At 45.0% G+C, this 23,984-nt stretch overlaps 1 protein-coding gene across 1 annotated transcript; it reads right to left on the bottom strand.

The window, feature by feature from the left end:
- Positions 1-4,714: 4,714 nt before the first annotated feature.
- Positions 4,715-22,038, bottom strand: LOC141104629 (uncharacterized). The gene is made up of 6 exons (XM_073594282.1): positions 21,923-22,038; positions 13,231-13,303; positions 12,950-13,114; positions 12,457-12,554; positions 12,256-12,364; positions 4,715-9,938 (listed from the first exon to the last, which is right to left on the bottom strand). The coding sequence occupies exons 2-6, from the start codon at positions 13,262-13,264 to the stop codon at positions 8,959-8,961; spliced, it is 1,386 nt and encodes a 461-aa protein (XP_073450383.1). The 5' UTR covers positions 13,265-13,303; positions 21,923-22,038; the 3' UTR covers positions 4,715-8,958.
- Positions 22,039-23,984: the final 1,946 nt, after the last annotated feature.

The raw sequence follows: 23,984 nt of genomic DNA, 5'->3' as shown, positions 1-23,984 counted from the left end.
TTTTTTACATATCTGCCTACATAGTTGAACTTACTCTAGTGTATATCGCACCAAGATAGTCCAATTGCCCCTGTGCTTTAAGGAGGCTTGGTTGGGGACCAAGTTCCCGACCTCTTTAACTCAGCTCAGTGAGGAGGAGCTTTTCTATGGAGGTGGAAATCCTGCGCTGTGCAGGGGGAGGAGCTCTATGTTGCATTCTCATGGGAATGGATAGATAGGAAATTTGAGTTTCTACCTTATTTATCATATGAACGACCTCACAAATGGTAATTACAACTCGAATCATCCAAGTTCTGGAATCACAATGTACTTCTATGGAAGCTTCAGACATCACATTCAGAAAGTACCATCTATCCAACCATACAGAAACGCCATAGAGGCTGTTTATGTTTATTGATTGCCTCAGTACAGCACATTTAACTAGGGTTGCCACCTGTCCATTATTCACCCCAGACAGTCCGGTTTTTCAATCAGTAAGGGAAGGGAAGTAAGCGCCAAACCGTCATAGTCTAGCACAATTTATTATGTAAAATACCATATAAAACAAACGGAACTCACAAACGGGTGAGGGGGAGAGAGATGATGACAGACCGCAGGGGATTGTAATGAGCTGGAAGCTGCGTGGTAGTCCTTGGTGAAGAATAGTCCTCGGTTATACAGGGATCTCCTGTAATTTCCAATTTGTTTTGTTATATTCTAGGGGATCTTCTTAAGCATCTTTACAACTTCATATAAAGAAGACGTGATGACGGAACGCGTTACAGCGTGACCACGCCGCTCTTCTGTCAGTCAGTCTCAGTGTATGTCTTCCCAGGTTCCATCGCAGCCAATACCATCCAGGAGGCAGTGAGAGTGACATATGCTGTGCCGTACAGACAGTTTTACTCACATGCTGTTTTATTCAGTGTTTCTTGTAAGCATATATTATAGTGTGTGCGGGTGATTTCCCAAATAAAAAACAGTATTATGCTATGCTAGTCCCCTTCTTGTTATGCATGATGCACTTTATGAACTGCCTTATGAAGGAACCAGTTTAATCCAGGGACAGGAGTCCTCCCCAAGTATAAGGAGATTATAGGCTCTAGCGATTCTGACATTGCACCGTTCCTGGAGGAATCTAAGGGCGGGAGACCATCGAACAGTGTATGGTGATACAAGGCTCCTTTATCGTTTACCTGTGGTGAGTTTATTACCAACGGGGATTATCCGTGCAGGAGGTGTATTCTGGTGATGGTATTCAGATGAGGAGTTTTTAGCCTTGCTGCTGAGGGGATACGGAGCACTTTTTATATTATAAGAACTTTATATGTCTTTTAAGCATAGCGATTTTCTTTTTAGGTGGCTTTTAACGCCACTGTTTTGCACGGAATACTTTTAGTTATTCTGTAAGCGCTGTTAGTGCTGGGATGATTAATTTGATTGTTATCTTTGCATATTTTATCATTAATATAAAATCCATGGTTTTGTTGTCAGAAAATCCGATCGTGTATACGTGGCATAAGAGCTGACATCCCTGGCACCGCCATACTGGCGATTGCTCAAAGACATGTATCTCACTAACCTGGATATCATGAGGATAATTAGCAGCTCTATAAATTCCCGGAGGTATTTTCAAACAATCAGGCTGATTAAGCTTCTGAAACGTGTAAAAAAAAAACGATTTGCTCGCATGTTGGACTGACAGCTCCTCACTACTCCAGCTGGACACATCCTCCTTGGGTGGGCATCCGTTTTCTGGATATACCATCACGGCCACACAGGGCACCCTGACGCCGATCTCCCTGCATGGACTCCAGGCTTATCTTGCTCCTCACCACAGCAGCGCTGTATTTTGGCCTAGGCAGCGGGACCTTCATCAGGGCAGGCAGAAGGAATAGCTTCGCCAGTGGGCCGGATCCTGCACCAATCCAGAGGCGGCATAATGTCACTGGCAGTGACGGAGGAGGGGGTCTGCATGAGCGGGAAGTCCGGGCTGACAAGGATGCTGGACGCGTTGTACAAGGCGGAGTTTCTGGCTGTCTGTGCAGAGGTTGGGGGGAGATCTACTGGAGGAGAGGAAGATGCTTAGTGGAGTGGTCACAAAGAAAACTGTCAGCACCAACACAGATGGCACCAGGTGAGGCTGGCAAGACTGCGCAGCACAGAGGTGACAGGCAGGGACAGCTGGCTCTGTTACCTATGTGATAAAAATGTCTATAAGAAGTATAAGTGCAGTGCTAAAAAATATGCATCAATACGTAGAAGTAATTATTGTGCATACTGAGATGTTATCACATTGGATTGGCCAGGCGCCAGCTATTTATTCATTATTTTTTATGTTGAAGGGATCCGCCACCCATCCGTCAACTGTTGATTGATTTATGGACTCATATTATGTTTTTTGATTGCAATTTGGTTTATCCACTCAGGCACTCGGAGTGCTATACGGGACATCTGATTTTATTGCACTTTATTTAATCTATACTTTGTATTCCATTAATTTTTACTTGTTGTGTTAGCACATGATTATTATGTTTGTCACTATTATACGCTGCCCCACCTTCAGGTTTAAACTGTGTTTGCACACGTCAAGCTCACTGCAGGAATACATTTATATTTACTTGTATTGATGCCTATTTTTTAGCACTGCACTTGCACTTTTTATAGAAGTTTTTGTCACATACTGTACACCGGACGATATTCAACAGCGCAGCACCATTATTATATACTTTCATGCCCTCAGTCTCTGACTGCCCCTTGTGCCATGCCTGACGTCTCTGGCTGTCCCTTGTGCCATGCCTGCAGTCTCGGACTGTCCCTTGTGCCATACCTGCAGTCTCAGACCGTCCTTGTGCCATGCCCGCAGTCTCTGACCGTCCCTTGTGCCATACCTGCAGTCTCTGACTGTCCCTTGTGGAATGCCCGCAGTCTCTGACTGTCCTTTGTGCCATGCCTGACGTCTCTGATTGTCCCTTGTGCCATGCCCGCAGTCTCTGACTGTCCTTTGTGCCATGCCTGCAGTCTCTGACTGTCCCTTGTGCCATGCCCACAGTCTGACTGTCCCTTGTGCCATGCCCGCAGTCTCTGACCATTCCTTGTGCCATGCCTGCAGTCTCTGACCGTCCCTTGTGCCATGGCTGCAGTCTCTGACTGTCCCTTGTGCCATGCCTGACGTCTCTGACTGTCCCTTGTGCCATGCCCACAGTCTCTGACCATCCCTTGTGCCATGCCCGCAGTCTCTGACCATCCCTTGTGCCATGCCCGCAGTCTCTGACCGTCCCTTGTGCCATGCCCGCAGTCTCTGACTGTCCCTTGAGTCTCCAAATTGGAGAAATCAGCGGCATCTCTAGCCCTCACTCTGGACATACACTGGGAGCCATGACAGGTGAAGAAGGCGGGCTGCAACACGTTTCCAAGGCCCCGCCTCCTTTTTCAAGCTTCACCTGTCACGGCTATCAGTGTATGTCCACAGCGACGGCTAGAGACGATTCCATCTCGGTGGGTGCTTTTGCCTACGGTATGCCTCTGCAGCCGATCATCAGCCCATCTTGACTGCTGTTCCCTTTTGTTTTTTGTGCATCCTCCGCTTTGGCTATTGGAGTTGCTTTACAAGTACCTATATGTAAGTGTGCTACACATTAAAAAGCGGTGATTTTATTTGCTTGTAAACTGGTGCTCTGCTGTTCTTTGCATGCTCATGAGGGATCTCTCCCAGATCTGCTTACTAGGAGCTGCCTAAGTCTAACCTCCATCTGTTAGTCATCACATGAACATTATGGACTTTTCTCTCCCTTATTGTGGCTTTAAGCTCTGACGGTGTTTGTCAGGTTTTTTTTTACATGTTATTTATACATGCCTTTTGATACTGTTGCTTCAACCTTCAGAAGTAGACATGTGCGATTTGTTTTGTTCCATATCGAAATTCGGAGCTTCAGATGTATCCAAATTTCTGAATTACATATAGTAACGAATTTAAATGAATTTGAAATAACGAAACTAAATTTTGTGCAAAATTCTAATCGAATTCGAAAACAAGAATAGAAAATAAAGGAATAAAAAAGAATAGAATGGAATAGAAAATAAAGGAATAGAATAGAATAAAATAAAAAATGTCCTCTGAAATTTGAATTTTCGAATAGAAAAAATTTGAATTGGAATAGAATAGAAAAACAGGAGAATAGAATAAAATAGAAAGAATATAACCCTCTACCGAAATTCGAATAGAATAAATTAGAATTTGAATAGAATTGATTCGAAAAAAATACAATAGAATAGAAAATAAATGTATAGAAAAGAAAAAAACAATAGAGTAGAATATAACTGTCTTCCTAAATTTTAATTTTAATAGAATGAATTCAAATTTTCCAAATTCAAGTTTTCTGAATTTTTTCGACCAAATTCGGAAAATTCTAATCAAATTCTAAACTGAATAAACAGATTCCAAAGACGAATAAAACTAATTTAACTAAAACTGAATTATTTAAATAACGAATCTAAACAAAACAAATGTTTTCGTTCTGCACATGTCTATTCAGAAGTGTTCATTGTTGGAAAGACCAAAGTGCAAGCAGATGTGCCACCAGACATCCATCACTCTTGGGAGAACCCATTTTACCCCCCACGTTACTGCTAAAAAACACCTTTTCAGTTTTGACCTTTGTTTGCTGCCATCATCAGTTAATTAATGACCCCGTACATACCAGAGGAGGATGATGAAGAAAAAAAAAAGACAAGAGACACACCTGTATCTGTTTACTGCAGGGCTAAAATACAACCCACACATAAATATCCCCAAAGGTTTTCACCAGAATCAACGTTCAGATGTCCTCTGCAAAGTGCGTACGTGGCTTCTCCTCATTCTTTGTTTAGGGTTATAAGTTACAGCTTTAAATAAAAACTCGATCAAGTCTGAAGATAGAGGTAATAGAACAATCACAGTCATGGTTAGAGTGTGTAAACCAAAAAGGATAAAATCAATTGTTAATAGTCAACATTATGAAGAAGATTATTTGTCTCTTGTCCTTAGTCGAAAAAAAAGGTCGGAAGACATTCTTACAGCAGGAGGACTTGTGTTCCTGTGACTGGCCATCAGTTTTGCCAAACAATACACTGAACTACAACCACAGAGAAGATTTTCACTTGTAAGGAAGGTAACAGTCCACCCAATGGATTTTTGACAGGTAAAACGAACAGTTACTTCAATCTCACAAAGACACTATTGGTGTGATCTCTGGTTGAGATGAATCCTGTGCCCTGCCCATTATGAGGGGTTCTCACCATCTCTGTGTCAATTTCCCAGGTCTACACACCTCTTGTACCCATTATGAAGGGTTCTCACCATCTCTGTGCCAAGTTCCCAGGTCTATACACCTTTTGTACACATTATGAGAGGCTCCCAACATCTCTCTGCCAAGTTCCCAGGTCTACACACCTTTTGTGCCCAATATAAGGGATTCTCACCATCTCTGTGACAAGTTCCCAGGTCTACACACCTGTTGTGCCCATTATGAGAGGTTCCCATTATCTCTGTGCCAAGTTCCCAGGTCTACACACCTGTGGTGCCCATTATGAGGGGTTCTCACCATCTCTGTGCCAAGTTCCCAGGTCTACACACCTTTTGTGCCCATTATGAGGGGTTACTATCATCTCTGTGCCAAGTGCCCAGGTCTACACACCTGTTGTGCCCATTATAAGGGGTTCCCCCCATCTCTGTGCCAAGTTCCCAGGTCTACGCACCTGTTGTGCCCATTATGAGGGGTTCTCACCATCTCTGTGCCAAGTTCCCAGGTCTACACACCTTTTGTGCCCATTATGAGGAGTTCCCACAATCTCTGTGCCAAGTTCCCAGGTCTACACACATGTTGTGTCCATTATGAAGGGTTCAAACCATCTCTGTCACCCCTACTCTGAATTTCCAGGTCTACAAACCTTCTGTGCCCATTAAAAGGGGCTTGCACTCAAAGCTTTATATTACAGAGAATGTAGCAGGAGGATCTAGATCACAGAAAAGTGGGTAGGAACACCCAAATCTCCCAGGTGGACAGGAAAAGAGCTAGACATGATGGCAAGGAGATCTCACAGTTAGAGTATTCAAGACATATATGAAGCCAAGGGCTGGACTGAGTCCATCAGAATCGATCTTCAACTAAATTATCTCTTTTGAGTGTACCAACTCTTCTATTCCCTTAAACCCTGAAGAACCTTCTCTGAAGCTGAGTATTTGTACAGTAGGCTATTTTATCTTCAAAGGGCTTGAAGGGACTGGGGCACCGACCATCTATCTACATCTCTAGGGAGTACATTGGAGAATTTTCCAGACCAGAGTTCCCAGCTCCACCCCATCCCTTGCTCTCAAGGCCGAATTTCCATCTGTTTTGCATTTTGTGTGGTCCATAAAGAGTGAGAGCCCATGCAGGGAAGGCACTGTTTGGATGTATGGTGGGGAAAATCTCACACAGAGACACAAGAATCTAGAAGTTGGTTAAACTCCTGATCATCTCCCAATAACAGAAACATCCTTTAAAAGAAAAGCGCACTTTAAGACATGTGCATTTGTCTTTTTTCGCCCAATTTCCCTGACCTAACCTAACTCACCCCCCTGCTCTACAGATCCATACTTACTTCGATCTGACAGCCACCGATCCAGTGTTTGTTTACAACCAGTGCATGCAAGTCTCACTGCCCTGGCCATGCCTGTGCATTACAGCTGTGTAGACTTCTATGGGGCCATGTCCCAAGCACAGATACAGTTGCATAGATGGCTATGGGGCTGTAATGTGCAGGCACAGCCAGAACAGTAAGACTTGCATGTGTTCAAGTGCGCGGGCTGTTACACCAACTGGGGTGGACGGCAGAAGAAAGTGATCATAATACAAAAGTGCAGCGGGGCTGGGAGTTGGAAATGGGAAGGCTGCTGTGAGCTCATTCACATTTTCCTTGTTTATGAAAAGGTGAACCTAGACTTTAAAGAGCACCAGGTAGTGAAGATCTTAAGACAATGGCACTACTGGCAGGACATGGAGACTGAAGGATTGGTTGGAAGGGGATGAAAACTGAAGGATTGGGATGGGGGGATGGAAGATGGAGACTGGAGGATTAGTGTGGTAGAGAGACTGGAGAATTAGTGGGCTATGGAGACTGAAGGATTGGTGGGGTATAGAGACTGAAGGATTGGTGGGTATAGAGACTGAAGGATTGGTGGGGTATAGAGACTGAAGGATTGGTGGGGTATAGAAACTAAAGAATTGGTGGGGTATGGAAACTGAAGAATTGGTGGGGTATAGAGACTGAAGGATTGGTGGGGTATAGAGATTGAAGGATTGGTGGGATATAGAGACTGAAGGATTGGTGGGGTATAGAGATTGAAGGATTGGTGGGGTATAGAGATTGAAGAATTTGTGGGGTATAGAGATTGAAGAATTTGTGGGGTATAGAGATTGAAGGATTGGTGGGGTATAGAGACTGAAGGATTGGTGGGGTATAGAGATTGAAGGATTGGTGGGGTATAGAGATTAAAGGGTTGTTGGGGTATAGAGACTGAAGGATTGGTGGGGTATAGAGATTGAAGGATTGGTGGGGTATAGAGATTGAAGGGTTGTTGGGGTATAGAGACTGAAGGATTGGTGGGGTATAGAGATTGAAGGATTGGTGGGGTATAGAGATTGAAGGATTGGTGGGGTATAGAAACTAAAGAATTGGTGGGGTATGGAAACTAAAGAATTGGTGGGGTATGGAAACTGAAGAATTGGTGGGGTATAGAGACTGAAGGATTGGTGGGGTATAGAGATTGAAGGATTGGTGGGATATAGAGACTGAAGGATTGGTGGGGTATAGAGATTGAAGGATTGGTGGGGTATAGAGATTGAAGAATTTGTGGGGTATAGAGATTGAAGAATTTGTGGGGTATAGAGATTGAAGGATTGGTGGGGTATAGAGACTGAAGGATTGGTGGGGTATAGAGATTGAAGGATTTGTGGGGTATAGAGATTGAAGGATTGGTAGGGTATAGATATTGAAGGATTTGTGGGGTATAGAGATTGAAGGATTGGTAGGGTATAGATATTGAAGGATTTGTGGGGTATAGAGATTGAAGGATTGGTGGGGTATAGAGCCTGAAGGTTTGGTGGGGTATAGAGCCTGAAGGATTGGTGGGGTATAGAGATTGAAGGATTTGTGGGGTATAGAGATTGAAGGATTGGTGGGGTATAGAGCCTGAAGGATTGGTGGGGTATAGAGCCTGAAGGATTGGTGGGATATACAGATTGAAGGATTGGTGGGGTATACAGACTGATGGATTTGTGGGGTAGAAAGACTGAAGGATTTGTGGGGTATAGAGATTGAAGGATTGGTGGGGTATAGAGATTAAAGGACTAGAGCTTAAGGGGAAGGGACATAGAGAGTAGAGGGTTTGGGCAAGGGGGTGAAAACTGAAGGATTGGGGGGGGGGGGGTGGAGAATGAAAGAATTGGTGGCTGATGTAGACTGAAGGACTCATGGGGTATGGAGACTAAAGAATTTGTGGACTATGGAGATTGAAGAACTAGTGGGGTACAGAGACTGAAGGACTGGCGGGTTATAAAAACTGAAGGAATTGGTGAGGCATGGAGACTGAAGGATTGGCGTGGTATGTAGACTGTTGGGGTATAGACACTGAAGGGGCTGGTGGGGTATAGAGAATAAAGAACTAGAGGTTATGAGAATGGGAATAGAGAGTAGATGGTTGGGGTACAAAATAAGCAGGAACATGGGCACCTGGATCAAAAAACAAGGGCAAACGGACCAAAAGATCAGAGACAAGTTCACATGATTGGGGCTATGGAGGTTGGAAGAAAAGATGTATGGAAACAAAATATAGCTGGATTGGAGCACATAGCCATGTGAAACAAACACTCCGCCCACTCCTCCCATGAAAGTTCTTTTTTAAATCTGATTAGATCTGTGAACAAAATCTCTACCACATCCTGGACAGCAACACAGTATCTAATCACGATGGGTCTTCTGATGCCTCACTAGATATGACTTGTGAGTGAAGCATTTCCCACAGTGTGCACAAGAAAAAGGCTTTTCCCCGGTGTGGCTCCTCTGATGGAAGACAAGCGATGGTTCCTTCCTGAAACATTTCCCGCACTCTGTACAGGAAAAGGGTTTCTCCCCGCTGTGGATGGACCGATGATCATCCAGGAATGACTTGCGGGCGAAACACCTCCCGCATTCCAGGCAGGAATAAGGCTTCTCCCCTGTGTGGGTCTTCATGTGCTCTGCTAGGTTCGGTTTATGGGTGAAGCTTTTGCCACACTCCGAACACATAAATGGCTTCTCCCCTGTGTGAATCCTCTGGTGTTGCCCCAGGTAGGACCTCTGCGTGAAGCTTTTCCCACAAATATCGCAGGAAAAGAGTTTCTCCCCTGTATGGCTTCTAACATGTTCCAGAAGATTGGATCTCTTGTTGTAGGATTTCCCACACTCGGAACAAGAGAAAGGCTTCTGGCCTGTGTGCATAGTCTGATGGCTGGCCAGGTAACACTTCCGGGTAAAAGACTTTCCGCACACCGAGCAAGAAAAAGGCCGCTCGCCCGTGTGAATTTTCTTATGCTCGGCCAGGTTGGTTTTGTGAGTGAAGCACTTTCCGCACTGCGGACAGGAATACGGCTTTTCACCCGTGTGAATTTTCTGGTGCTGCCCGAGATACGACTTTTGGGTGAAGAATTTCCCACACTCTGGACAAGGATGTAGCTTCTCGCCGTTGTGAGCGCTAATGTGTTCTATGAGGTTGGATTTCTTGGTGTAGGACTTTTCACACTGAGGACAGGAGTATGGCTTCTTGATGGCATCAGTGTTTGCTGTAGGAAATCTTTCTAAAGTTTTATCTGGGCTGTGGAGTCCCTGAAGGATATCTGGGGTGACAAAGTTTTCTCCTGGGCTATCTAGCCCCTGAGATGTGTTCTCAATATAACGTCCATCTGTCAGGAACACATTGAAAGAAAAACATAAACTAATATGAATGTATAAAATTACGATACACTCTAAAAATATTTAAAGTTGATCTCCCTATTCCCCCACTCCTTGACCTGATCGCTGGAATTTGAAAAAAAAAAAAAAAATCTAAAAGGTCCAGTTTACTCACCTAAAGCTGCATCTTCTTCAGGTGCCCATGGCAGCACTACTTGCCTGACATGGACAACGCCTATTGGCTGTCCAGCGGTGAGGTCCAGAAGAGGAGTGATGTCAGCACAAGGGGATGTTGGGTCCTCTCAGGATCCAGAAGAGAAGTGATGTCAGCACAAAGGGGTGTTAGGGTCTCTCAGGATCCAGAAGAGAAATTATATGTTTGGAGCCTGTCTGGTAAAGGAATATCTGCACTTGGAAACTGCACCGGGAAGGGATCTGCATGGCGAACTTAGATGAGTACGCATTTTTTTAAAAGGTAAGAAAAAAAAAAAACACGCTGGATGAGTTAGAGGAGGGTTGCCTGGCTTTTGCTTTGAGAATTTAGTCCGACCATTACTATTATTTCAACAATGGATGGGCTCAGTCACCCACTGACCTCTCTCAGAAATTACATCTGCTCCTTGGCAGGAATCCTAGTTCTGTCAAACAAAACCAAACAAATTTCCCACCACCCAGCATGCAAACAACCAAATAATCCTGTCTAACAGTTTGCATTAAAAACAGGGGTTTAGTTTTCACACATTTGCAAATACATGCGTAAGCTGCAGATCCAGTTAACGGCACCCCAGTATTACCTGCAGTCCTAATTTTTGAGAGCCTCCACAGTGGAAGCACATGCATAATAATGACTAGATAGGGGGCAGATAAGCCTGGAGGGAGCCCACCCCTTCCTAAAGGCACAGGGTCGCACTGGACACCTAGGATATAGAACAATGGCAGCAAAGGTGTCCAGTGCGTCCCCTCATCAATATTCCAACAGTACAAACAAATGGCCACTGCCCCCACCTATAACTGGCCTTCGAGCAAGGAGCACGCATGTCAAACAAAACCAAAGCAAATTCCCAGATCAACTCACCAATCAGCCTGCAAACAACCAAATTATCCTGTCTAACAGTTTTTTTTTTGCAGGCTGGTTGGCGAGTTGAGCTGGGAATTTCTTTGGTAAAGTCCCACACCATTGATTGCACTTTGTATTACAAAATAAACAAACAATACAACACTAACCAGCAAGACGCTTTTACTGGACTAAGTAACGTTTCCAATGGGAGGCTCCAGGAACAAAACTCACAACAAGATGAAAGACATCGTTGTAAACCTAGTTAAAGGCTGGAGGTCTCAGGAAAAAAGCTCAAAATAAGATGGAAGACACTAGAGTGTAAATCTAGGACAAGATAAGAGGCTTGTAAAGTATAAGAAAAGAGATCTTGGGAACAAAGCTCCTAACAAGATAGAGGACACCAGTGTAAATCTAGGACAAGACATGAGGTCCCGGGAACAAAGCTCAAAACAAGAAGGAAGACAACAATATAAGCCAAAGACAAGACAGGAGGTCTCCGGAAGAAAGACACCGGTGTAAATCTAGGACATGATGGGAGGTCTCAGGAACAAAGCTCAAAACAAGATGAAAGGCACTACAGTCTAAATCTGGTACAAGACAAGAGATTTATACAGTATAAGAAAGGAGATATTTGGAGCAAAGTTAAGAACAAGAAAGAACACACCAGTGTAAATCTAGAACAAATCAGGAGGTCCCAGGAACAAAGCTCAAAACAAAAAGGAGGACACTAGTGTAAGTCTAAGACAAGGCAGGAGGTCTTGAGAACAAAGCTCAGAACAAAATGGAAGACACCAGTGTCAATCTAGGACATGACGAGAGGTCTCAGGAACAAAGCTCAGAAAAAGATGGAAGACAGCAGTGTAAGTCTAAGACAAGACAGGAGGTCTTAGGAACAGAGCTCAAAACAACATGGAAGACACTAGAGTGTAAATCTAGGACAAGACAGGAGGTCATGGGAACAAAGCTCAGAAGAAGACGAAAGACACCAGTGTCAATCCAGGACAACAGTAGGTTTCAAGATCATAGCTCAGAACAAGATTGAAGACACCAGTATAAATCTAGGGCAAGACAGGAGGTCTCATGAACAAAGCTCAGACAAGACTGAAGACACCAGTGTAAGCCTAGGACAAAACTTAGAACAAGATGAAGGGAAAAAGTCTAAATCCAAAATGAGATTTGATGACTTGGGATGACTTGGAATACACCAGGCCAAGATCAGAAGAAGGGAGGACACCAAACCAAGAGATACATCTTCCATATTCATTGCTTACCTGCACTGATCTCTGAAGGAACTTCCTCCTCTTTACACAGCAGATCACCCCCTCCACATGTCTCCTCTTCATCTGTATCTTCCATTTTAACAACATTAAATAATTCCTCCTGACCAAAAACAAACACAGAATTTAATACCTTCTAACCTCAGGGCTTATAAAACCACTTCTCAGCACTCAATAAAACCACAACCCATCTACCTGATCATCCTGTAAAACACTTTGATCCTCCTCGGGTGAATCCTGGGAATCCAAAAGATGGGGACATCTCTCTGGTGGGTTTCTGTCCCTTGATCCATCTGTAGGAAGCACACACACTGACTGAATACATTGGAGCATCTCAATAAGGCATTTATGACACTTTTCTGGTGGTAGGGTCTCTTTAAAATGGCCTGCGCCTAATTCAGGAAAACCTTCCAGCCTTTTTTTTTTTACTAGCTTGGAAATGTGCGACGGATTCAGGGAGTTCACTATGTCTGCGACAAATTCAAAAATAATTATTCTCAGTATGCAGATCAGGACCAACTCTGAGCTGGCGTACAGAGAAACACCACTGCTCCGAGTGGGGTATGTATGTGCTTTTTGGTTGCTATGAAGCCAGCATCCGCAGGTATCATAGCAACCAGTGAATCATCCCATGGCCCCATTCAGCTGACAGCTGGTAGAATCAGTGTATTTAGTGTGTATACCTCACCTGTGCCAGTCTTTGGGGGGGATTTCTCCTCATTACATGACTGATCACCATTTATACACTCCTCCTCCTCTTCGTCATTGAAATCCTCTACTTTTATACTGTAGTCGTTGCGATGTTCCAGGGTGTTGTGGGGAGGACAGGGACATCTCCCAGTACTGGATATATCTGTAGGAAACACACACACTGACTGAATACATTGTTTCTATGTGTTTATCAGATGATGGGGGATCTAGGTGGACCCTCCGTGCTGCTCTCTCCTTTACAATAAAGTCTCCTCTTACCCGGTGATGTGAGGGGCGGCTGATTCTCCATCATGACGTCCTTGTAGAGATCCTTGTGCCCTTCAAACCAGCCCTATAGACAATAAGAACATACAGAAACATTGACATTCAGGCATTTGGGATCTGCTGCTGCTCTCAGCTACTTCTGCTGTAGATCAGCATGTGGTCGGAAGGACTTAACTACTTGCCCCATATGGATGTACCCGTACGTCCTCTGATTTAAGTGGTTCTACCAGGGTCATGGCTGTAGCTGCAGTCATGACCCCTGTATCTTTTTTTTTTTTTCAGCAGTCGATACTGAATAATGTAAAAGCAATCCGAGTGGCTAAATAGCTGCTGGATCGCTTTAACAAGTGGAGGAAGATAGTTCTCTCCCCTCCGCCGCCTGCCCCCGCTTTCCCACCAGCTGACCATAGAGATGAAGGAGGAACAGAAGTTCCCCAATTATCTCTATGGCCTATGAAACCGGACGCAACGAGCATTTTGTCACTTTCGGTTTTGGTTTGTTGTTTACAAGCCGCTACCAGCTTGGGAAGCATCTGATCAAACCGATCTTGGTTTGATCAGATGCTTTTGAGAGCAGAGGAGAGACCGGGGATCTAATAGACCCCAAATCTCTCAGTAAAGAGTCCCCCCCCCCCATGCTCAGATGCAAATGCGCATGTTGGTCCCGCGCATATGTAAACGACGATCGCACCCCACATGTGAGGTATCGCCGAAAACATCAGAGCAAGAGCAATAATTCTAGTGCAAGACCTTCTATGTAACTCTAAACTGGTAAACTGTAAAGGCTTATAAAGGGTCGCCTATGGAGATTTTGAAGTACTATAGTTTGTTGCCATACCACAGGCGCTTGCAAATTTGAAGCGTGACATGTTAGGTACCTATTTACTCAGTGATACATCATCTTTTATATTTTAACATACAATAAGGCATTATATTGTGTTTGGGTGCACTAAAAGTCAAATTCAAAATTCTAAAGTGTATTTTTTCCAATAAAATTTGCGTTTAAAAAACCGCGGTGCCAATATCGTGTGACAAAAAATTGCAACAACCTACTAGGCCTTTACTTTTAGAAAATATATATTGTTACATAGTTACATAGTTACATAGTAGGTGAGGTTGAAAAAAGACACAAGTCCATCAAGTCCAACCTATGTGTGTGATTATGTGTTAGTATTACATTACATATCCCTGTATGTTGCGGTCATTCAGGTGATTATCTAATAGTTTCTTGAAGCTTTTATTGTATTGTCTATAATTATCTGGTAAAAAAGATTTTTACATGTATATAAGAAGTGTCAGAAAAGGCTTGAGAGGCGGAATAGGCTTGGGGAAGTGATTAATCCCGATGCTCAAGCTTTAAAAAGTCAGGGCAAAACTCTACAGCAGCCATCTTCAACCAGGGTTCCTCCAGAGGTTACTAGGGGTCCTTTGAGCTGTGACTGATTGACCTCTGATCTGAGGGTGCCGCCATAGTTTGGCAGGGCCAGTTGCATGATACTAACAAACTATGTAGCTATCTGTAAGGTGGGGGGGGGGTTCTTTCTGCTAACGCCAATGAGTTGGTTTTGGTAGGAGTTCCCTAACATCTCAAAAATTATTTCATGGGTTGCTCTGGAGGAAAAAGGTTGAGAAAAGTTACTCTACTGCCTGCAGACATTGATTGGGTCTCCACTGATCGGAATCCCACAGGTGATAAAAAACTTCCTTATATTTAGAGCTGAAATCTAAGCAGATGCTGTATTTCTCTGTCTTCCCCCTTCCATGTGTGAAGGGGAAGAGAGGAGAGACGAGATCCAGGGTAGTGCACGGCTGCATCTCTTCTCCTCTCTCTTCCTCTTGACACAGGGCCTCGAAAAGCCATTGGCTCCTGCTGCTGTCAATCAAATGCAGTGAGGAGGAAGAGGAGGGCAGGGCTAAGCCCCACTCTGTGTGTCTATGGAGCGCAACTCCATAGACAAACACCTCAGGAGCAAGCAGACAACATGCGCTCCCATAGCAAACAGCTTGCTATGGAGACACAAAGAAGAGGAGAAGCAAATATCACCGGTGGGGGACCAGAGAAGAGGCTGCTCTGTGCAACACCATTGCACAGAGCAGGTGAGTATGACATGTTTGTTTTTTTTAATTTTTTTAAAATGAACTTTTAGTAACAGTTTAACCACCTACTGTCCGCGCTATAGCCGAAAGATGGCTGCAGCACGGACCTAATGTGCCGGGAGGGCATCCATAGACGTCCTCCCGTGCTCGAGTGGCCTGCGCGCCCCCTGCAGGGCGTTCGCGGTGCGCTCTGTGACCAGCGAATCTATGAGACTCGGCTGATCACAGATCGGAGTAAGGGGTCAGTCCCGACCCCTTACCACGTGATCAGCTGTCAGCCAATGACAGCTGATCATGTGATGTAAACAGAGTCGGTAATCGGCTATTTTTTCTCTTCACGCAATAAAAAAAGCCATTCACCGGCGGCTGTGAGAGGGACATCAATCCCGATCGTGGAGAGCCTCTGCAGAGGCTTCTGTGCCCACCTGTGCCACCTACCAGTGCCCACCAGCGCCACCAACCAGTGCCCACAGTACCACCCATCAGTGCCCACAGTGTCAGCTATCAGTGCCCACAGTGCCACCTATAAATGTCACCAATCAGTGCCTCATCACCAGTGCTGCCTATTGTTTGTTTTTTTTTTCAAAAATTTCTGTCTTTTTGTTGTTTGTTTAGCAAAAAATAAAAACCCAAGTGGTGATTAAATACCACCAAATTTCATTTGAGTAAAGTGTTGCATGACCGCGCAATTGTCATTCAAAGTGTGACAGCACTGGAAGCTAAAAATTGGTCTGAGCAAGAAGGGGGTTTAAGTGCCCAGTAAACAAGAGGTTAAGCGATACCATGGGGACAGGCAGGAAGCATCTAGTGATCCCGCCATTCTTAAGCACTTCCATAGAGACAGACAGGACGCCTCTAGTGATCCCACCGCCGGCAACTTGTCTTTGGAATCACCCATTTAACATCATCCTTAAAGTTCTTCCACAGAGACAGGCAGGAAGCCTTTACAGATCCCACCACCAGCGATTTGTCTCTGGAGTCACCAATCTGACATCGGCCTTAAGAGATACCAAAGGGACAGACAGGAAGAATCTGGTGATCCGTCCGCCAGTGATTTGTCTCTGGAATCCCCCATCTAACATCATCATTAAGTGCTTCCATTGGGACAGACAGGAAGCATCTGGACATCCCACCACCGTCAACTTGTTTCTGGAGTCACCAATCTTCCATTGGCCTTAAGAGATATCATAGGGACAGACAGGACACCTCTGGTGATCCCACCTCCAGTGATTTGTCTCTGGAATCACCCATCTAACATCATCCTTAAAGTGGTTGTTAAGCCACTTTCACATCTTCATACCATCCCCTCTGTGTTCTAATCCTGTGTTACCTCTGTGTGAGTGATTTATAAAAAAAAAGCCTGCTATACCTCATTTCACAGCTTTTCTCAGCGATCACATGATTGTGGCTTTCTCCTCTCTCCGCCTGACAGATGCAGCAGGCAGGGCCGAGATTCCCCTGCTGACGTCACTCAGGAGAGGAGGAGGAGAGGAGAGAGACCTGGCCGAACATGTGATCGCTGAGAAGAGCTGTGAAATGAGGTATAGCAGGCTTTTTTATTTTATAAATCACTCACACAGGGAGACACAGGATTAGAACACAGAGGGGATGGGATGAAGATGTGAACGGTATTTGAGCAGCAGGAGTTGCGGGGGGTGGGTACTGTCATGAGCTGACAGGCAGGGAGGGAGGGGGGGAGGAGAACAGAGGAGAGACAGTAGGCTGCGGATGACGCGTAAACTGACCACGGTGTCAGGGATGGGCAGCCATGATGCACTGTGGTCAGTTTACAGAAGGGAGGGCATAGCCAGGCAGGATCAGCCAGGTATTTCAGGTGTTACAGGGGGCCAAATGACACAGCACAAGCACTGAGCTGTATAACATGCTTTTAAGGAACAGGATCTTTTTTTTTTAGGATAAACAAACTCTTTAATGTTATATATCAGAGGGAACTGTAAAAAAAAAAATATTTACCTTAACAAACAATTTAAGTGATATCATAGGGACAGACAGGAAACATCTGGTGACCCCACCACCGGCAATTTGTCTCTGGAGTCATCCATCTTACATCGGCCTTAAGAGATATTATAGGGACCGACAGGAAGTCGCAGCAAGTCAGATCGGCTTCCAAAAAGGTATGTATACTCATTTTTTCTTTATCGGGATAGAGAGGTTAGTGTTAGATCCCTGGTGTGTATAGATGCAGGGATTTTAGTTTTTGCATGGACTTCCACTTTAACTAACTTACTAAACCCACCTTACTGATCCCACCACCTTACTGATCCCACCTTACTGATCCCACCTCTTTACTGATCCCACCTTACTGATCCCAGCACCAGCAACTTGTCTCTAGAGTCACCCGTCTGATATCAGCCATAAGTACATCCACAGAGACAGACAGGAAGCATCTAGAGATCCCACCACCAGCGATTTGTCTCTGGAGTCACCCATATGACATTATCCTCAAAGTGGAAGTCCATGCAAAAACTAAAATCCCTACATCTATAAACACCACTGATCTAACACTAACCTCTCTATCCCTGTAAGGAATAAATGAGTATACATACCTTTTTGGAAGCCGATCTGACCCGATCTCCAGCGGCGGAAGCTCTGCAGAGAACACGGCCTACAACGGCTGTAAAGTGAAGTGACATCTCCCATAGAGTTACTATGGGTCTTCCGTTGTCGTCCGTCTCCTCTGCACCTGCCTACACAAAGAAGTCGCGGCTGGTAGCTTGGCGTGGGATCCAGTCACAGCAAGTCAGATCGGCTTCCAAAAAGGTATGTATACTCATTTTTTCTTTATCGGGATAGAAAGGTTAGTGTTAAATCCCTGGTGTGTATAGATGCAGGGATTTTAGTTTTTGCATGGACTTCCACTTTAACTAACTTACTAAACCCACAACAGTAAAATCAGTCTGTATATGCAGTAAAGCATGCTTGCTATACTCACTGTGGAACCTAAGGGGTGAATCCTCCGCATTATGTAAAAAGGCTGTTTGATCCTGTCTTCTCTGATCCTCCCCTTTTTCTACAATCCCCAATCTATCTCCTGATAGTACAGAGCCCCAGGAGGCCCTCTGCACATGCTCAGTTTGGTATGTATTGCTAGAAAGTTGTTTTTTTCTTTTGGGAGGGTGCATCTGATCAGCACAGGGCCAATCAGCACTGTCCACACAGAGGGTCATGCAGCCTCATAGGACAGTCAGAGTAGAATGAAAACTCCACCTACAAGCTTTAACCAGTACTCGGCCGGACACTGATAGAAATCACAAGACTGCTATAAACTGCTGATGAGAAACTGTGGGTACTGTGGGAAACCAAATATAGTGAATGCAGAGTCCTGGGTTTAGTAATACATTAAGCGATACTATAGGGACAGACAGGAGGCCTCTAGTGATCCCACCGCCGGCAGTTTGTCTCTGGAGTCACCTGACACCAGCCTTAAAGTGACCATATACGCCATATTGTTCCAAATGTGGTGATCAATCGATCGACAATATTGATCAGAGCTTCAATCTACCAGTTATAAATACATACAATTTATTAAAGCTGCACGATTATTCGTTAAAGCGGAGGTTCACACAAAAATGGAACTTCCACTTTTTGGAACCCCCCCCCCCCCCCCCCGTGTCACATTTGGCACCTTTCAGGGGGGAGGGGGGTGCAGATGCCTGTCTAATACAGGTATTTGCAACCACTTCCGGGAATAGACTCCCATGGGGGTCACGCCCCTTCCTGCAGGAGATAGCGGGGACCAGTTAGGACGTTCAGCGTGACTCGCGCATGCGCAGTAGGGAACCGGGAAGTGAAGCCGCAACGCTTCACTTCCTGATTCCCTCACCGAGGATGGCGGCGGCAGCTGCCGAGAGCCGAGCTATGGAACGGCTTCGGCTGCCGACATCGCTGGACCCTGGGACAGGTAAGTGTCCATTTATTAAAAAGTCAGCAGCTGCAGTATTTGTAGCTGCTGGCTTTTAATTTTTTTTTTTAGGCGGACCTCCTCTTTAAGAATCGTTATTGCGATTTTTTTTCCCCCTTGCAATCTTGACAAAGTATTTCTCGATTCTTTCTATGCAGAGAATTCTCTCTGCTCTGCTAAAGCCGACAGCCGTCAAAAGAAAGGAAAAAAAAAAACGGGCAGTCTGCCAAGAATCACAACATTCTTTAGCAGCGGAGCTTAAGTATAAACATTGTAACGATTTGTCCTTTACATCAAAGGAATACACTTTGGTGTGTAAATGAGAGAAGTTTAACCACTGTGACAGCAGGCAGGTAAAATCACCTGGTTGCATCCAGGATGGAAAATATGTATGCCCTAGAAGATTCAGGCTTTATGCCGACTTATACCACTAGGGGGAGTGCTGGGAGTCCTGCAGGGGAAGAGTTAATGAGCCCAGCTGAAGTAAGTGGGCTCATTAAGACCTATATAAAAAACCCCAGCATGCTTAGGGAGATGCTCCATCCTGGAACCAGTTCTGTAGACTGGGGAGTGTTGGTCCCGTCCCGTCCCGTCCCGTCCCGTCCCGTCCCGTCCCGTCCCGTCCCGTCCCGTCCCGTCCCGTCCCGTCCCGTCCCGTCCCGTCCCGTCCCGTCCCGTCCCGTCCCGTCCCGTCCCGTGAGTCAACGCCTGTGTGGCAAACTTCTAAAACAGGGAGATAGGGACTGGGGCAGCACAAGGCTGCACCCAGTTGTTAGATAGGGAATCTATGTGTGCAGTAAGCGGTCAAGCTGACCAGGATTTCTTTTCATGTTTCTTTTTGTTTTGCTGTTATATTTTTCACTGCATATAGTATAAATAAACCGCACCTTTGTTTTTGTTTTTTCACCTACAACGCTGTCTGCTGTGCCTGATTTTGTGTGGTGAACCCATCCAGGGGGGTCACACACACCCGCTGTCGAGCTAACCCCCTCGCACCACTTTACATTACTTAGAACCCCCAAAATTATATATATATATTTTTTTAGAAGAGACCCTAGAGAATAAAATGGCGGTTGTTGCAATATTTTATGTCACACTGTATTTGCGCAGCAGTCGTTCAAATGCAATTTTTTGGGGAGAAATTACACTTTAATGAATTTAAAAAAAACTAACCAGTAAAGTTAGCCCAATTTTTTTTTGTATAATGTGAAAGATTTTACGCCGCGAGAATCGTGATCCTTTTTATTCTAAGCAAAAAAATCGTGATTCTCATTTTGGCCAGAATCGTGCAGCTCTAAAATTTATAAAAAACGATCATTCATGGACCTAAATAGCGATAGGTTCCCCCCGGAAAGTGTAGATAAAGGTTCGGCTGGCCAGAAGCGATTGATAACATTTCGCCGCAGCCAGTCACCTTGGCAAAATAAAAAAATGATCGGAGAGTTCACTAAATGGAAGATCTGTGTTCGGAGATTTCTATTCCATGTGATCAGTTTAGAGGCACTGAATGAAGGACCGTGGGATCGAACTGATATGGGCGTGTTCACTTTTAGACAGGTGTCCCCATTGGAGGATATCCTCCCACCTCCTGCTCTGGGGACAACTCTGGCATCTTGGATTTCCCCTCACTTTCTCCTTTGGTGACCAGGACAAATCGAGGGCTAAATCTCCCCCCCCCCCCCACAATGGGGGCCCTGACAGCAATAAAAACTTGACAGAGGGTCCCACCCCCTTCTTCACTCCATCCAAAACGGAGCTCTTTATTCTTGAATACATCATTATATACAAGCTGTGTGAGTACCTGACCAGGAATCAGCCTCTTGCAGTACAGCAAAGCTCAGACTGTGGGAGGGAGAAGCTGCATGAGGAACCAATCAGTTGTGCTGCAGGGTTAAGGAGCATGCGGATAGCATTAGAGAGCAGAGAGATGAGCTCATCAGTCTTCTGCTTCTCCTTTCACTGTCCAATTACGGGCTGGGGGAGGGGCGGGAGCTGTCACGGTTCCTGAGCTGCAGCAGAGAAAGGTCAGGTCCCCTGCCCTGTCAGAAGGAGCTGTGCAATGTGGCAGAGCGGTGTAAATTCCAGGGCTGGATGGACAGAAATACAAAGCCTTTGGCAGGTAAAGCACCCCGGTATATGAATTTAATGCGATGCATCTGGAGTTCCACTTTAAAAGGTGGCCCCACCCTGGATGTGTTATCTCAGGGGGGTCAACCCTTGTTGGCTTCCTGAAGTCACGACTCCGCCATCGGGATTGTCCCACAAAGCCTGATGATGGGGGTCACCCTCCCCTGAGGAGTAGGATAGTGATTTCATCATCAGTACCTCAGGGGCGGGGCCCTACGCGCCCCCTACAGAGACTTCTGAGGATTGTCACCTTTAAATAAGGGGCGTCTATAGCTGAGCCCCTCCCCCTTCTATTCCTGCCACCGGTGACCCGAAAAGGGGCGTACAGGGCTTAGAGCTCAGGGCAGGCACCCAGAATCCCTACCACTGTCAGTCTGATGTCAGATCTCAGCTGGTGTGCAGAGCATGCCTACAATGTGATATAAAGGAAGGTAAATATATAGACTGAGCTTAAGGTCCTTTCTATTCTCCCCAGAGTTCCCCTTTAACACCCTCCCCACACACACATCGCCCTATCACATCCCACCGATGGACACTCACCAGCAGCTCCCCTGCTTTAGTACTCCATATCTTGCCCAGCACAGCACCACTTCCGGGAAAACCACGACCACTTCCGGTCCGTGCGTTCCACGGCCGCTCCACTTCCGGGTTCCCTCTAGGACGCGTACACCGCGCCTCCTCCTCTCCCTAGACATTTCCGGCGTTGCGGCGGACATCGTGGAAGTGGGCAGTCGCCCACAGTTGGTGGAAAAGCACAGACCAGACGTTGGTGATCCAAATAGCGTGTGTTGCTTGCTTAAAAGATTTTAAAGTATTATTTCATACATCATAGGTTGTCTATGGTTAAATAAGACTCCTCACATTTGGTGCCTGACACCCTCTCACGAACAACAAGTATAGCTCCCAACTGTCCCTGATTTCGAGGGACTGTCCCTGATTTGGAACAAATGTCCCTCTTTCCCCCTCATTTGTCCCTCATTTTGGTCTGATCTATATAGTTTTATATAAAATGCACTTTTTATCTTTCAAAAATGTGTTTCCCAGAGCTAAACCTTTCATCCAATTTCTAAATTGCTGCATTTGTACATTAAAAGCCAATATAAAGTAATAGTAGTGGTAAAAAAAAGTCCTTGTGGATTTATTTAACCTTTTTTTTGGTTAATTCTCCTTTAAGGGGGTGTGGCAGGGGGTGTGTCCTATGCCTACATACGTTTGTTAGTAGGTGTCCCTCATTCCCATCTCAAAATGTTGGGAGGTATGCAACAGGGCATGCTGGGAAACTTCCCGCTGCATCATGGGGGGAGCATTGGTCCTCCGTGGTTCAGGTCAGCTAATATGGACCGCGACGTGGGACTCCGCTCGTGCCCCCATATGCCGTTCTGGTGGATTTTGGGTCATTTATCACCATTTATGATATTATTTTCCTTCACAATGAGTGGGTGAAGCCTGGAGAGTTCAGGATAGGGACCCTGGTATACTCACCAATCAGGGGCTGGGCCCATTATTCTGGTTCCGATTCTGTTCCAGACCAGGACTTTTTCTGACACTTGTTATTTACAAGTTAAAATCTATTTTTTCCTAGAAAATTACTTAGAATCCCCCAAATATTACATTTATTTTTTTTCAACAGAGACCCTAGAGAATAAAATGGTGGGTGTTGCAATATTTTATGTTGCACTGTATTTGAGCAGAGGCCTTTCAAATGCAATGTTTTAAAGAAAAAATACACTAATGAATTTAGAAAAAACTAAACAGTAAAGTTAGCACAGTTTTTTGGTATGATATAAAAGATGATGTTACGCCGAGTAAATAGATACCTAACACGTCAGGCTTTAAAATTGCGAACACTCATGGAATGGTGACAAACTTCGGTACTTAAAAATCTCCATAGGCAATGCTTTAAACATTTTTAACGATTACCAGGTTAGAGTTACAGAGGAGATCTAGTGCTAGAATTATTGCTCTCGCTCTAACATTCGCGGCGATACCTCACAGGTGTGGTTTGAACACCGTTTACATTGCGGGCGCCACTTACTTATGCGTTCGCTTCTGCGCGCGAGTTCGTAGTGTTCTGTCGATATGGGATGCTCACAAACTGCGCATGCGCGTGAGACAGAGAATCTTCTGGTATGCATTCCACTCACTTTGTGACAGGTGTTTTGCCGATATGGAACGCTCTTGTGTGCCATATCGCTATGGAATGCACTATTCAAGAGCGTTCCATATCGATAAAACACCTGTCGCAAAGTGAGTGGAACGCATACCGGAAGATTCTCTGTCTCACGCGCATGCGAAGTTTGCGAGCGTCCCATATCGACAGAAAACGAAAGGATGGGGAGCGCTTTAAAACATTTTTTTCTTATTTATTTATTTTTTACACTGTCCCCTGTCACAAGGAATGTAAACATCAATGTGACAGTAATAGGCAGTGACAGGTACTCTTTATGGAACTTTATGGTACTCTTTATCTGCAAGACCCCAGATCCCTTCTCTGTGCCCCTAAAACCCCTCCTCTGCACTTGAAAGTATTCAAAACGCCATTTTTGAATACTTTCGATTTTTGAAAACTGGTCGTTGGTTCCGATCAAACCAGAAGTGACAT

This window comes from Aquarana catesbeiana, linkage group LG08, assembly GCF_042186555.1.
Source record: "Aquarana catesbeiana isolate 2022-GZ linkage group LG08, ASM4218655v1, whole genome shotgun sequence".
NCBI classification, from domain to species: Eukaryota; Metazoa; Chordata; class Amphibia; order Anura; family Ranidae; genus Aquarana; species Aquarana catesbeiana.
The sequence above is the reverse complement of the archived record's forward strand: the minus strand, read 5'-3'. Positions and strand labels throughout refer to the sequence as shown.

Bases quoted from the DNA above. Each gene is read 5' to 3' on its own strand.
- LOC141104629 (XM_073594282.1), bottom strand. From the start codon at position 13,264: ATGATGGAGAATCAGCCGCCCCTCACATCACCGG. The intron at 12,555-12,949 runs GTGAGGTATACA...TGCTTCCTACAG, and splicing joins CCCCCCAAAGACTGGCACAG to ATGGATCAAGGGACAGAAAC. The intron at 9,939-12,255 runs GTAAGCAATGAA...TGTTCCTGACAG, and splicing joins TCCTTCAGAGATCAGTGCAG to ATGGACGTTATATTGAGAAC.